The sequence below is a fragment of the Sorex araneus genome, chromosome 5 (assembly GCF_027595985.1).
Source record: "Sorex araneus isolate mSorAra2 chromosome 5, mSorAra2.pri, whole genome shotgun sequence".
NCBI lineage: Eukaryota > Metazoa > Chordata > Mammalia > Eulipotyphla > Soricidae > Sorex > Sorex araneus.
Window position 1 is genome coordinate 137,119,843 of NC_073306.1, and position 15,383 is coordinate 137,135,225.

At 53.4% G+C, this 15,383-nt stretch overlaps 1 protein-coding gene across 1 annotated transcript; it reads right to left on the bottom strand.

The window, feature by feature from the left end:
- Positions 1-1,053: 1,053 nt before the first annotated feature.
- LOC101546411 (cerebellin-4) lies at positions 1,054-8,863 on the bottom strand. The gene is made up of 3 exons (XM_012935180.2): positions 7,177-8,863; positions 4,161-4,277; positions 1,054-2,418 (listed from the first exon to the last, which is right to left on the bottom strand). Exons 1-3 carry the CDS (start codon positions 7,705-7,707, stop codon positions 2,221-2,223), a joined length of 846 nt encoding a protein of 281 aa, XP_012790634.2. The 5' UTR covers positions 7,708-8,863; the 3' UTR covers positions 1,054-2,220.
- Positions 8,864-15,383: the final 6,520 nt, after the last annotated feature.

The window sequence follows — 15,383 nt, forward strand, 5'->3', positions numbered from 1 at the left end:
CTTCCTCTCGATCACAAGCTACCAAAAATGGGGGCTCCCCCAAACTGCATTCATTGACTCCAGACCAGGAAATGGTGCCAAATCTCTGGGATAGACGTCTGTAAGAACAAATTCTCTTGAAATAAAGGCCGCAATCTCCTGTGCGTGTTTTAGTATGGAGGAAAGGGCAGAACTTTCTTCCAAGTCTTTAGTTTGAAAATATGTTCTTTATATTCATCACTATTGATTCATTCGCCAGCTCATCTGCTAATGATATTCTGGGGGTCTTTTTAAACCTACTATAAGTCCACTAACTATAAGTGCTTCTGAAAGAAGAATCTACTACCTGCGTTGAGTCTCTTTTGGAAAGCTTGTAACTCCTGCATTAGAACAGATTAAACATAGAAAAGGTTTCCTATACCAATTCAAAAGGCACTGAAAATTTAGGGTTTTTTTAAGCTCAAGGGAAGGAAAGAAGGAAGGAAGGAAGGAAGGAAGGAAGGAAGGAAGGAAGGAAGGAAGGAAGGAAGGAAGGAAGGAAGGAAGGAAGGAAGGAAGGAAGGAAGGGAGGGAGAGAGGGAGGGAGGGAGGAAAGGAGGAAAGGAGGGAGGGAGGGAGGGAGGAAAGGAGGAAAGGAGGGAGGGAGGAAGGGAGGGAGGGAGGTAGGGAGGGAGGGAGGGAGGGAGGGAGGGAGGGAGGGAGGGAGGGAGGGAGGAAGGAAGGAAGGAAGGAAGGAAGGAAGGAAGGAAGGAAGGAAGGAAGGAAGGAAGGAAGGAAGGAAGGAAGGAAGGAAGGAAGGAAGGAAGGAAGGAAGGAAGGAAGGAGGGAGGGAGGGAGGGAGGGAGGGAGGGAGGGAGGGAGGGAAGGAGGGAGGGAGGGAAGGAAGGAAGAAAGGAAAGGAGGAGGGAGAGAAGGAAAGGAAGGAAGGAAGGAAGGAAGGAAGGAAGGAAGGAAGGAAGGAAGGAAGGAAGGAAGGAAGGAAGGGAGGGAGGGAGGGAGGGAGGGAGGGAGAGAATTTGGTGAGAGAGGAAATAAGTCATAATAGATTGTTTCTAAAACTAAAGGACAAAACAATTCAACTAACATATATGAACTTTTATTCTATAACAGACATAAATAACTTTGTGAATTCATATGACCTGTACAAAAGATAAAATAAGATATTGCACTAAGTTTAGATATGGGATACTTGGATTTAATATTAGCTAAACAGATAAATATATACAATTCAAGGAGTTAAGGCAAAACCAGATGATACTTGCAAATAATAGAAGGCTTGAAAAATAGGTATAATTAAAAACAAGGGTATCCCATCTCCAGTTAATCAAGTGATCATGTCTAGGGGGGAAAAAATCCCTTCGGTTTTTATTAAAGTGGTTATTATCAATCACATTAATTAAACTTGGGCGATAAAGTACAAGATTTCCCACGCAGGAGAACCATTTTTGTGGAGGTTTGGGGTTCGAGCACTTAAAATTCGAGTAAGCAACGTTTCCCTCATCAGATTTAAGATCTATTCTTCCATTTAGAAAATATAATTTGGAAAATATGACTCTTTCACATATATAATTAAAATACAACTAGGAAGCATTCTTTCTTTTTATTATTCTTTTATGGGAAGTCATGTGGGTGATCCGACAGGGTCAGTGTGTGGGAAACCACCCAAGGCCCTACGTGTAAGAAGACACAAAGCCAATCACCGGAAATGAAGAAAGGAAAAAACAATACCCAGCTACCATAAGAGAACAAAACCAATGAACTCCGAAAGGAGCAAAAACAAGTGGAATCAATAGATCAACACAGTACACAGTTCTTTGGCAGTAACACGCTAACTGTTGCTTGAAGACAGAACTTGAGTTTTCTCATTCTCAGACCCAGTTGCCAGTCTTTAAAAAAAAAAAAACAAAAGAAAGAAAATGCCACCTCTGCAAGGAACTCGGCCATTCCAGGAAACTAAAGGGAGAACACAGCTGGCAGACAGCTGTTAAGTGTTACACAGAAGTGTGGGGAGAAATTTGCCACCATGAGTCCCCATCCAAATACAGCGGAATGGACACACACCAAAATCGTCTGTGGAACTTGGACCTGGTGCCACAGGCCTAGAATCCTTCAAGAGAATCCAGGTGCACCCATGAGAAATCAATAAGAGACATCGATCGGAGGATGAGAACGTGATCTCCAACAGCGCTGGGCCAGGCTGCCTGTCCCCTCGAGGACCGTGGGGCGAGGGGGGCTCAGAGCCTACAAGGGGAACACCAGGAAGCCGGAGAAGGTCGAGTACTGCCAGCCTCCAACCAGATTACCTTTCTCCAGTTTCAGGTAAACCTTATCCTCTTTATCCAGGTAGAGTAAGACTCCGTTGGTGGCAGCTTCACGAGTAACATCTTTGTCCCCAGCGAAAGCAGATATGACCGGTTTCCCATTCAACATCAGGTTAACCTACAAGAAAAAAAAAAAAAAACTCGCTGAAAACCTCTTCTCATAGGCAGAAGATCTAAGAGACGCTAAATAAATATCAAAGATGGGATTGACTTGGTCAAAAAATGTATCATCTCTCTTTCAGATTAGGCTGGTGGAGTAGCTAGATTGTTTGTTTATGTATGATGGGCTGATTTCTTTGTAATTGAAACAAAAAAATTTGGAATCTCTCCCCTAGACAGTTCCTTAAATGCCTGTAACAGTAAGATGTCACAGTAAGACAGGGCTCTCTTCAGCACATTAATTGAGTTTATGACTCCATTTCTCACATTCAACACAACCTTTAAGAAGGAAGTCAAAGGCTGTAGCTTCTTCTATATTAATGAAAGAGAGGCAGGGCCCAAAGCCCTAGCAAGCCCAAATGTAGTAAGATTCAACTACCCTCCTTGGGGGGGTCCTGTGTAACTGAAGCAAGAGAGTGTTATATAAATCACACAGAATCCTGGATTGAGTATGCTGATTTGTCCAGTTACCCTGACAGAGATAAGTATTAAAGGGGCCCATCAGCACAGCCGCTAAAAACTTTAATGGTGGATAGTTAGCAAAGAATCAACTCAACATGCATTCACTTTTCTCTTGAATGTACTATCTCCAATGTTACACGTTTCTAGACATGGGGGTCTGGGAAAGGCTTTTCCCTGGAAGTAAATTTGGGTATAAGATATTCATTCTTTTTCTGCTAATAACATTTAATAAATGAAATCCGAAGTGACTCAATTTACCCACTCTTTTTTGAGTATGTGAGTTTGTCATCGGTCATGGCATGGAGACTGTGAAATGTACACATAGGGCATCTAATAAGAAGCTCTGTGGGGTCAGAGATAGTACAGGAAGTAAGACATTTGCCTTGTATGTAGGTGACCTGATTTGATCCCCAGCATTGCAGAAGGTCCCCTTTGTACCACCAGGAATGATCCCTGAGTACTGAGCCAGGAGTAAACCCTGAGCTCAGCCAGGTATGACCCCCCCAAAACAAACGAGCAAAAAGAAAAAGGGGTCCTGGGATTCCACAGACATGTGTTTGAGACACTGAGTTTAGCATATATGATTATGATAGGAACTAATTCCATTGTTGGCCTTGAGTTCAAGGTCAAGTTCATTCCCTTTGAAAGCACAGTTCCAAGGACACTGTTAGCAGTGAACAGTAACTGGTAAGACTTCACTAGCATCAGACTAATTAAGGAGAAACTGTTTACAATTTAAGCAGGCCTGCACCATTTTTTAAGTATATTGATTATTCCTTCACAGATTTGTTTTTAATTGTAAACAGTATCCCGTAATTTTTAACAACAGCAAATGTGTTTTATTTACTATGCACTTACAAAGTTCTTCGAGTCTTTTAAGTTTTCCTTTGGTGTTCAAAGAATTTTTACACATGTAGTAAACGAAACCAAGATCTTACAAAGACAGTTGTGCCAGGGGGCAAAAAAGAAAAGAAAAAGAGATCTATGTCACTATACTAAGCCATGATTTTTCAAAGAGTTGGCTGTTATTAAAGGAATAAGTTCAATTTTGCTTTTCTAAATGCTTCTGATCATGTGCTTTAATGGACATTATAATGGGGAGAAAAGGAACAGTAACTGCTTTTTAAATAAACTAAAGAGGAAGTTTTTCTACATATTTAGATAAATGCTTAGATTCATAACCCACTACCAATAAATATTGTTGTTCGGGAGAGAGAACCAAGAGGTCAAAACACATACCTGGATTGTCTGGCTCTGGTAGACTTTAATTACGTGAAAACTGAAACTGTAAATTCCTTTTCTCGGGGCTACAAAGACAGACTCCAGCGTGAAAAAATTACCCACATTTACTAGGATCTATAAATAAAAATGATAAATAACAGAGAATTATTATAATATTCTCTTCGGCAAGTAAAATCCATTTCCACCCTGTCATCTTGCCTCTTCCTTCTCTCCTTTCTGCATTTTTGTCATAACTGATCCCTAACTTGAAGAAACCAAGAGAATGAAACATTGAATTCTTCTATTCGTTTCCTCTTTAGTGACTTGCAATCTGGATTTGTCAGGAATGGGAATAAATGAAGCAACTGCTTTGCATTCACGCCTCCTTTTTCCAGCAGGGGCTGCTGACTCGAGAAACATCTAGGTAACAAGTGAAGGATTAGAAACATCAACTTTACCTGGAGAGTGGGCTAAAAGGCGCCTGCCCTGTTTTCACAATCCCCCTGGTCCAAGCCTTCCCAGAGTCCAGGGGTGACGCATCCATGGACACCAGCCAATCAGCAGCCATGAGCTCTCTGCAGTCCTCCCTGGCCCCAGCACACAGCCTGGGCATTCGCTCCCACAGGTGAGACCATTGATGCCACCTCACGGTGGATGCAGGAGGGAGAAGTCCTAGCCCCCATCCCAACCTCTGACCGGCTTCCTCTCTCCTAGGGTCCAGCACCTGGTTCCCCATCCTGCCCTGTCTCGGCCTCCATTAGACTATTTTGGCAATGACTCAGCCTTAGCAGGCTGCCAAATGGAAAAGCTTGGGAAAAAAATAATAATAATGACAAAAGGGGAAAGGAGGCATCTCTCCTGGTCCTCCCAGCACGAGCCCTTAGACAGCAGGGAACACCATGGAAATCAAGTGAATCGAAGCTCTGGTTCCCACACACAGGCAAGGGGGCAAGGGTCCAGGCGGTTGGGCCTGCTGGAATGAACTCTGAATTCCGGTGCAATGTCCTAAAACTTCATCTGTCCTCGCACAGTGAGAATGTGTGTGCAGGCGTGTGCAGGCGCGTGGTGGTGGTGGTGGTGGTCAGAGGGGAGACTGGGAAGCCAGTCACGAGGGTTTCTTCTCCTTTTTCCCAAGAGATAAATCTAAGAGTTGCCAACTATCAGATACCTCTAGAAAGGTATGCTCCCCAACCCCCACCCCCACCCCCACCATCAGTGTTTCTTTGAAACGCCACCATGTCAAGAGGGAAACACTTCAAGTCTTTCACTTAATTCCCCTGTAAACGCAGGATTCCCTGGGAGCAGCACGCACCAGAATACCCTAACAGCCGGGTAGAAGCAGCAGGCTCGAGGCGCCTGTGCGGTTCTCCTGGTCTCCTATTGTACCTATTTCCAGGCAAGCCTCTGATTTCTTCCCCTGACCTCCTGATGGACCAGCTCTTGCTAAGCCACAATCCCCAATGGGGATGTGGGAGGGGGGAATCCGCAAAGATTTTATTTTCCCCTCAAGCCTCTTTAAAATCCTTTGAAGCACTTAGAGGGGACTCCCGGAGTCACTCCAAGCCGCATAATTCATTAACAGTGATGGAAACAGCTGATCAGTGTGGACTCCACGGAAGGCTGCCTTGCCATGACACCATCATTAGAGCGTGCAGAGGCACGGAGCATCCTTCCTAACCCTGTCTCCTTGGCCCTGGAGAGCCTGGCTCCTGGACCGCGGGGGACACCCCCTTTCTCCTCTGTTTGGCCAGGGGAAGGGTCGCGGCAAAGCGACACAGGATAGAACAGGGCAATGTCCACTGGGTGCCTCCGTGTAAGCCACACTGGGGCCGGCCCCCGCGGGGACTGTCTCGGATGTTGTTTCCATCCAGCTGGGCTTCCCGCACCAGGATCCACAGGGCGGCTTTCCAGAGCGCTGCTTCTCCACCGCAAGCCGGGCAGAGGCAGGCTCCGTCTTGGGCCAGCCCCACAGAGCGCGAGCCGGCCTTGGGGATCATTAAGGAAGAAAGAGTCCCTGGCCCCGGCCGCGCGTGCGGCTTAACCTGGGCGCCCCACGTGTGGCTCAGCATGCGACTGTGAAGTGCACGCTGGCATTCTGAAAGGCTCTTAGGATTGAAAAGCAAACCCCGGGGGTCCTTTTGCAATATTTGGACTCCTGGCCATGGCTAAGCTGCCCCTCTGAGCTCCCAGTCTGCCAGAGGCCAGCGCCCCGGGTCCCTCGAAGCCAGAACTCTAAGCCAGGCTCCTGGCCCCGCGCTGCCTTCGCCTCCCGTCTAGCTTTTCCCGGGCAGCTGGCGGGGAGGGAGAACCCGCTCCCCGGCGGGCGCTCCGGAGCTCGGAGCTCGGCGCGGCTGCCCACTCGCTCTCCTCGCCTCCTCGGCAACTTTCCTCCAACTACCGGAGGGTTCGGCTCGGGGCTAAGCGGCGCCTGGCACCTCGCTGGGGTGGACCCGAGAGAGGGGCGAGATCCGACCGCAGCCGGCGCTCCTTGACCCTCTCCTACCGCCCGCGCTGTCCTTGCAGAGGCTGCACCCCTCTCCCGAACCCCACCTCCCTGGGCACTCTTTCGCGGAAAGCGTCCCCACCCGGGAGATGCGAATCGCGAATGGTTCCGCCGCGAGGGTACCGCGCGGAGAGGCTCGGCGGGCGCCGCAGAGGAGCCGCGCGCGCCAGGGGGCCCAAGCGCGGGGGCCCAGAGGGTGCGCGGGGCCGGGCACCGGTTCCCGCCAGCTCCCACGAACCTGTTGCTGATCAACTTGTCCCGAGCTCCCAGCTCCCGGCGCCTCCCAGAATCGCGGAGCGAGGTCTGGAGGGAACCGGGCGCGGATGGGAAGGAGAGGCACCAGACAGCAGAAGTTTCCAAACCCGGGCGCACGGGGGAAAGGCGAGCACCCCTAGGGTCCACCCTCACCAGCACCCGCGCTTCAAATCAACTGAGCAGACAGCCCCCCGGGTCTGGCCCTTGCAGCGACGCCCCCGCCCCCAACCCCACGGCCCGGCCCCGCTCCGTCCCCGCGGTCCCCGCGGGTCTGACCTGATCGAAGTAAATGATGCGCGTCTTGTTGCTCATCTCCGAGGGCTCGTGGTTGGTGCTGCGCACGGCCGAGAACGCCACCTTGGAGTTGGCCGCGCGCACCGAGATCCCCAGCGGGGACGACGAGGAGCCCTTGGCGTCCGTGGCCGGGTTCGAGTCGCACACCACCAGGCACTTGCCCTCCAGCACGATGGGCTCCGTGTCGTTCTGCGCGCGGACGGGCGGCGCGGGCAGGGCCAGGGCCAGCAGCAGGGCCGGCAGCACCGGCAGCGCCCGGCGGCGCGCGGCGCCCATGGCGAGGCGCGGGGGCAGCGGCGGGCGCCCGGCACTGCTGCTCGCCCGCGTGGCGGCGGCGCCCGGGACCCCGGAGCCGGGGGAGCTGCCGGCGGCTGAGCTGCACCGCGCTGCGGGCACGGCGGCGGCGGCGGCGGCGGCGGCGCGCGCACTTCCACGGCGGCCGAGGCTGCGAATCCGAGTCTCGGCGAGCGCGCTCTCGCCGGCGCCGTTACCTTTGTCCTTTAAGGAGCTCATGCAGAACCCCCTACCCCACCCTCCTCTGCGCCAGAATCAGCCCTGCCGGGGGCCCCTGCACCCCTCCCGGTGCCCAGACATCTAAAAAGTCCGTGCCCGGCTCTTCTCGCGCGCACGCCTCAAAGGGGAGCGGCCGCCGACATGCCCACCGCAGAGCCCCGCACCCCCGGGCCGGCCCCGGCGCACAAGCCTCCGAGGGGGGCTCGCGGGGCAGCCCCGGGGCTCGGGTGGTGGCGGCTGGCCCGGAGCACGCCGGCGGGAGGCGTCTCTCTCCCGGCCGAAGCCGATCGCCGGCTTCCCGGCCCGGACCCGAGCGCCCGCCACCCGGTGGGCACGTTCCGAGATGCCCCCGGAGCCCGGCGCGGGGCGCCCGTCGGCGGAGAGGCAGCGCGGGTCGGGGCGGGGGCCGGGGCCGGGGCCGGTGCGGGCGGCGGGGCCGGCGGGGTCCGGGGCTGCCGCGGCGGCTGCTCGGCGGAGCCCGGTCCCCGGCGCGCAACTTTGAGCGTCCTGCGCCGCCGGGCGGGCGCCGGGCGGGCACCCGCGCGCTATTTATAGGCGCGGCCGCCGGGGGGCGGCGGCCAGCTCAGCCCGCGGGCTCGGGGGCCCCGGGGGAAGGCGTCGGGTGACCCCCCGCGGAACCGCTCCAGCTCGCAGCCGAACGCACCCCGGAGCCAGCCGTGCCCGGAGAGGGGCGCCCGCGGCCCCGTGCCCACCCGGGCCTGGAGCGCCCAGGGGGGCTGCGGCTCCTCTCCCCGGTGCCCCCCTCCCACTCCCCCAGAACCCTCCGAGCCCGGGACTGGGTCCGCGGCGCGCTGCGGGCACCCGGGCACCGTGCGCTTCTCGCGCCCTTGGGGCCTGTGGTGGGCTCCGGGCACCGCGCCAGTGGCCGGAGCCCACCAGGACCGCTGGAAGAGGCCTCGGGGTGGCGTAAGAGGGGGTTGGGGGACGTTGCGGGATCGCCCCAGACCCTGCGGGCCGTGCCCCCTCGCTGGCACCCACAATCCGGCGCAGACCAGCGCCGCCGCCGAGAGTGGGAGAGGGAGTTGAGGCGGCCAGAAGTGGTGCCCACAGCGCCCCTCCTTCCCGGAACGTAGCACTTCAGTACCCTGTGGGGGTGCCAATCCCCGCTCCGGACCCCCGTGCCCACCCCGCCACTGCCATCTTGGCGTCTGATTGGCAAGGTTTCTCCCCCCGCAGCCCGGCTGGGAGGGGCGCACCCGTCTCGGGAGCGGGGCGGCGCGAACTTGGCCGAGTCACTCGCCCTTTCCGGGAGGGGCGCGAGTGATGCCAGGGTCCCCCCCCCTTTATCCCTCCTCCCTCGCAGGGGCGCTTTGGGTCCAGGCCACTCCCATCCCGAAATTCCTCCCCGACTTCCAGCTGCGAGGGCGCAGGCACCGTATCTTTAATCAGAACCGTCTCCCCGGGAGCCTTGCGGAGCTCCAGCCTCGGAACCGACTATTGTGGCAGGGCAGCGGGCTGAGTCATCGTCCCGGATGGGGGCGGCCCTCTTCCTGCCTGGACGGAGGACAGCCGCGTTCGCACGGATGGGAGGGGGGGCCTCCCCACACCCGCCAGAAACGCATCTCCAGGCCCAGAGCGCGCGCTCAGCCCACGGAGCCGCCGTGCTCCGCCGGCGAGAGGCCGGTGCGGCTGTCGCGCTGCCAGAAGCCAGCCCCGAGAGAGCACAGAGCCTGGGGTCGCCCCGAGGGAGCACCCCCACTTGAGGCCCCCACGTGAAAATAATACCAACGGGCCCCCAGCCCTGGTCCTCAGGGAGGTCGGGCGCTCGCGTTGCCCCTCTCCGCAGGGCCCTTGTTAACCATCGAACTCCTCCTGGCTGGCACTTTGGATGCCAAGTCCTTGTAATTCTGCATCCAAAGAGGCAGAGCCCAAGACCCAGGGGCCTCCAACTGCAGCTGCTCCAGATTCTGACCCCCTAGGCCCGTTGTGGTGCCATATATATGTATATATCTATTTTTTATTTTAATGGATCACCGTGTGATACAGTTACAGACTTACAAACTTTCAGGATTGCGTTTCAGCCAAACAATGTTCAAATGCCCACCCCTCCACCAGTGCCCATTCTCTGCCCCCAGTGTTCCCAGTACCCCTCCCTCCAGCCCCACCCCTCCCCACCCCCTGCCTCTGTGGCAGGCACATTCCCTCTTACTCTCTCTGCCCTTTTGGGTGTTTTAGTGTATCAAGTGGCCATCATAGTCCATAGTCGACTTTCAGCATGCATGCCCATTTCGAGCGAGCCCTACAAGCATCATCTGCTGAGTGCTCCTCTGTCAAGTGCTCCTCTGTCCATCCCAGCTGCCTTTTCCATCCGCGCAGGAGATCAGCTTCCAAGCCGTGGGGCAGTCCTCCTGACGCTTATTTCAACTGGCCTTTTGGACAGTTGTTGAATGTCCATCACCAAGAAGCTGTAGCCAGTTAGGGTGGACCAGCACTTTCCCAAGATGTCCCTTCCCGTCCAGGTCCTGAGCCCCCCCCCCCCCCCGCCCACCCCCATCCACACCCGACACCAACAGAACTTCTCACCTGAACCCTGGTTGCACTGTGTGACTCATTTTGGACTGACCACTGTGTTCCGGAGAGTGGTAGGCGATGCTCTGATTTCACTGGCCTTTGAGGGTTGTATGATTTGGGGCCCCCTTTTGTCTTGTTAGGGGTGGGAGACATTGCTCCTTCTTTCTTCGACATCACTGGGGAAGTAGCAAAAACCCGAGCTGCTCTATTTCTGGCTGGAAGATGTTTGAGGTTTAAATTTTAAAAAAAAAAATTGAGGGTCGAAGAGATTGTACAGACAGTAGGGTATTTGCCTTGCACACAGGTGGTGGGGCTGGAGCGATAGCACAGTGGGGAGGGTGTTTGCCTTGCATGCGGCTGACCCAGGTTCGATTCCCAGTGTCCCATATGGTCCCCTGAGCACCGCCAGGAGTAATTCCTGAGTGCAGAGCTAGAATAGCCCCTATGCATCGCTGGGTATGGCCCAAGAAGCACACAGGAGACCCGAGTTTGATTCCTGGCATCCTATATGGTCCCCAAAGACTGACCAGCAGTGATCCTGAGCTCAGAGCCAGGAAGTAAGCCCTGAGCACCACAGGGTATGGTCCAAAAACCAAAACAAATTTAGCTGCCTGCTCGGTAAGGTCACCGGCTCTTTTGTCTCACCACCTCCATATTGTACCTACATCTCTGTCTCTCTGGGGCTACTTTCTGCCTCTCTGGATGGTGCCCTCCCTACAAGGACTCCATGGAAAGAAGCAGTTCCATCCGGGGGCTCAGTCCCTGATGGGGTGAAACGGGTCGCTCTTACATAGACGGTTACCATCATTCATTCACCTGACGGTATAACCCAGGTCAAGTGAACTTCCCAGGAAAATTTCAGTTCAAGCCTCTTGGGCCAGCAGAGGAGAGTGGCAGTTCTTTAAGAAAGCTCTCCCCCTCTGGTGGTCTGCAGATGGGCCTCCACTTCCTGGTGTCTGTGCTCCTGTGGCTGCATCTCTCCTCCCTCTGTCAGTCTGGTGTGGGGAAGGGAGTGAGCTTCCTGCCTCCAGGGGCTCCAGGATCTGGGGGAGCAGAGGACTGAGCTCGGTCTCCGGAAGCAGCTGAGCCCGGGCTGCCAGACTCAGAGTGACGCCCCTGAGGTCTCCCAGTGGGCACAGGGGCCAGCAGGATGAGAGCTCTGTCCCCTGGACAGGCCACTGGAGGGCCACTTGCCAGATAAAGCAGGGAACTGGCTGGAAGGAGCAGCGGGGCTGGACCTGATGGCATGACTGAAAGATGGAGGGGAGGGGAGGGGACAGGGTCAGAGAGATGGAGGGAAGGGAAGGGTCTGGGAGATGGGAAGGGGACAGGGACAGAGAGGAAGGAGGATCCTATTCCCTAACCCCTACCCATAAGCCATACCTCAATGATCTACTTCCCATGTCCTTGCACATGAGAAGGAGGAGGAGAAGGTAAAGGAGAAGGAGAAGGAGGAAGAGGAGGAGGAGGAGGAGGAGGAGGAGGAGGAGGAGGAGAAGGAGGAGGAGGAGGAGAGGAGAGGAGAGGAGAGGAGAGGAGAGGAGAGGAGAGGAGAGGAGAGGAGAGGAGAGGAGAGGAGAGGAGAGGAGAGGAGAGGAGAGGAGAGGAGAGGAGAGGAGAGGAGAGGAGAGGAGAGGAGAGGAGAGGAGAGGAGAGGAGAGGAGAGGAGGGGAGGGGAGGGGGAAGGGGAAGGGGAGGGGGAGGGGGAAGGGGAGGGGGAGGGGGACAGGAGAGGAGAGGAGAGGAGAGGAGAGGAGAGGAGAGGAGAGGAGAGGAGAGGAGAGGAGAGGAGAGGAGAGGAGAGGAGAGGAGAGGAGAGGAGAGGAGAGGAGAGGAGAGGAGAGGAGAGGAGAGGAGAGGAGGGGAGGGGGAAGGGGAGGGGGAAGGGGGAGGGGAGGGGGAAGGGGAGGGGGAAGGGGAAGGGGAAGGGGAAGGAGAAGGAGAAGGAGAAGGAGAAAAGGAAGCAGTCTTAAGTTCCACTGCAGACGCTGTCCCCTTCCCCCTCTGCCCCGCCACTCTGGGCTTCCAAGCTCTCTTCTATATGAATAAGCTTTGCAATATTCCTCACTAAATTCGATCTCAACTGGAAAGACCCTTGTGTTGTACATTCCAACATTTTGCTGCTTCTGAGAAGCTGTGTGAACCTCAGACATTTATCCTTCCCTCCAGGACACACTGACCTCGATGTGCAGACATGAAGCTGGGCTTGGCCCCCTTTTCTCCATCCTCTGTCAGTCTTGTTGTGGACCATACCGGAGGGCGGGTGCTGGTCACCCTTCCTGCTGAATGCGGCTCTGCTGAACGTGGCCAGAGGATGCCAGGCTGTGTTTGTACCATCCCTTGGAGAAACCAAGTTCTCAGCAAGTCTGAGGCAAAGAGAATCCATGGGCAATTTTCTGTTTCTGAATAAAATGTCTCAAAACAGGCAAGGATGGACACACAAGCTCTAAGGACTCTAGCTGGGGGAAAAAAAATCTGTGGTTGAATGAAAAAGACTCAGACTCCTCCTGAGACAGACAGGAGGCAAAGCCTCAGGTTAATGTGCAGGAGACACAGAGAGAGAGAGGGAGAGAGAGAAGGAGAGAGAGAGGGAGAGATAAGGAGAGAGAGGGAGAGAGAGAAGGAGAGAGAGAAAGAGAGAGAAGGAAAGAGAGAGAGGGAAAGAGAGAAAGAGGAAAGAAGACAAAGAGGGGGAGAGAAGGAAGGGAGGAAGACAGAAAAGAGAGGGGAGAAGAGGAAGAAAGAAAGGGAAGGTGTGCTGAAAGTAGATAAAGAACCAAACATGACGGCCTCTCAGTATCTGTATTGCAAACCATGATGCCCCAAAGTAGAGAGAGAGAGAGTGTGGGGGAAATTGTCTTCCACAGAGGCAGGGAGAGGGTTGGGATGGGGGTTATACTGGGGACATTGGTGGTGGAGAATGTGCACTGGTGGAGGGCTGGATGTTCAATCATTGTATGACTGAAACTCAATCATGAAACTTTTGTAACTGTATCTCACTTAAAAAAAAGGGGCGGAGGGAGGGAGGGAGAGAGGGAAGCTAAAAAAAGAGAGGGAAGACAGAGAAGCGGCAAAGGAGAGGTTCCCAAGGCATCAGACAGGACTCATGGGCCAGTTAGTGTAGTGACCTTTCTCTCTTTGAGGTGATTGCCATCAGTCCAAGCAAATGCTGTTATTCAAGGGGAAATAAGGAGCTTCAGGGGAAACAGGCTCCAGGAACAACCAGCCTATGCCCAGAAAGTTCTTCTGGAAAGTTCCAGAGAAGTATATAGTAAATCCTGCCCCACCCCCACCCTGGGTGCAGTCAGAGGATGGCTTGTTTTGTGTGCCATGGCATTTCAATCATCTGATATTTACTTTATAATTTGAAAAATCCTTTTATATGGTTTCTGTTGCATAACATTGGTTTATCCTTGCTCCTCCTGCAGGGAGCTTAGGTTTATTGAGCAACTCCCACAACAGTGCTCCTGAGGCACACCCAATTCCATCAGGCACTAATAATCCTAGATTGCTTGTCTCTTTCCTTTATGTCCTTTGCATGGTTTATTTAACAACGTAATAATGTCCTTTTTGTGTAGACACAGGAAGACAGTTGATGCTACACTTTTGTAACATGGGAGTTCATTGACTCCAAAATAATATTTACTCTTGGGCATCTATCATAATTTCCTGACTTCCGCCTCAGTTGCCTTTGCTTCCTAACTCCTCCCAAAGCAGGGTCCCAGTGAGAGACAAGGATGGACCCAGGGCAAGCTGAAAGCTACCCTGATATCAAAAAAAGGACAAGTTAAGTTCCATAAGAAGTATATTAAGTTAATAACACAGCCATGGGACAAACTCTGTCATGACCCCAAAAGAAGTAACTGAATAAGGACCCTGCTGGGGTCAGAAAAGACTGGCATGGCCTGAGGACTGGGATATATAGTGACATGAGGACTGACACGGCCTGAGTCTGGGATACATAGTGAGATCTCTCCAGGAAGAGCCAACCTTTAAGCTTAAGATATCTCTCACTGTGTTCATACAAAATGACTAGAAATATTATACGAAGTAATAGCACAGCAGCTAGGGCGCTTGCCTTGCATGCGGCCGACCCAGGTTTGATTCCTCCGCCCCTCTCAGAGAGCCTGGCAAGCTACCAAGAGTATCTCGCCTGTATGGCAGAGCCTGGCAAGCTACCTGTGGCATATTCGATATGCCAAAAACAGTAACAAGTCTCACAATGGAGACGTTACTGGTGCCCACTCGAGCAAATCGATGAGCAATGGGATATTTAAATGGATTACTCTCTAATGCGATTGTCATCAGCCCAGGCAAATGCTGTTATTTGAGGAGAAATAAGGAGCTTCAGGGAAAACAGTCTCCAGGAACAACCAGCATGCACATCGCCGAGGAAAGGAGAAGCAACGCACCCTGGATGAAATCCCGCCCTTGAGTGGATCTCCTAGTAATCTGGAGTGCTGGACCCCCAGAGGAGATCTTGTCCTCGAGCTGATCCCCTAGAACTTCCCCGGAAGTTAAACAAACATCCCTACCTCTGTCTGTTGTTGTGGCAATGTTCAACGCCACCCATGTGTGCCCTGCATGATTTCTGTATAACTCTGCTGTAAGAGGGCAGGTAAGAGGAGAAATCGCCGTGCTGTGAGGGGAGAGGTGGAACTTTGTTGGGGAAAAGGGAGAAACGACAACACTGTGAATAGGGAAGAGACATTGACACTAAGGGGGGAAGAGATCTAACTGCTGTAGGAGGAATAACTGCGCTGTGAGAGAGAAGCAGTTTCTTTAAGGACAAAACAGCACTGACCATGCAAGTGGAAGCAAACATAAACAAGTGGGACTTCATCAGACTAAGAAGCTTTTGCACTTCAAAAGAAACAGTGACCAAAATACAGAAAGAGCCCACAGAATGGGAAAGAATATTTACTAAATACCCATCTGCCCATCTGATAAGGGATTGATACCCAGGATATACAAGATACTACTAGAATATATAAGAAAAAACCCTCCAACCCCATAAAAAAATGGGGAGAAGAAATGAATAGAAGTTTCCTCAAAAAAGAAATACAAATGGCCAAAAGGCACATGAAAAAATGCTCCACATCACTAGTCATCAGGGAGATGCAAATCAAAACAACAATGAGATA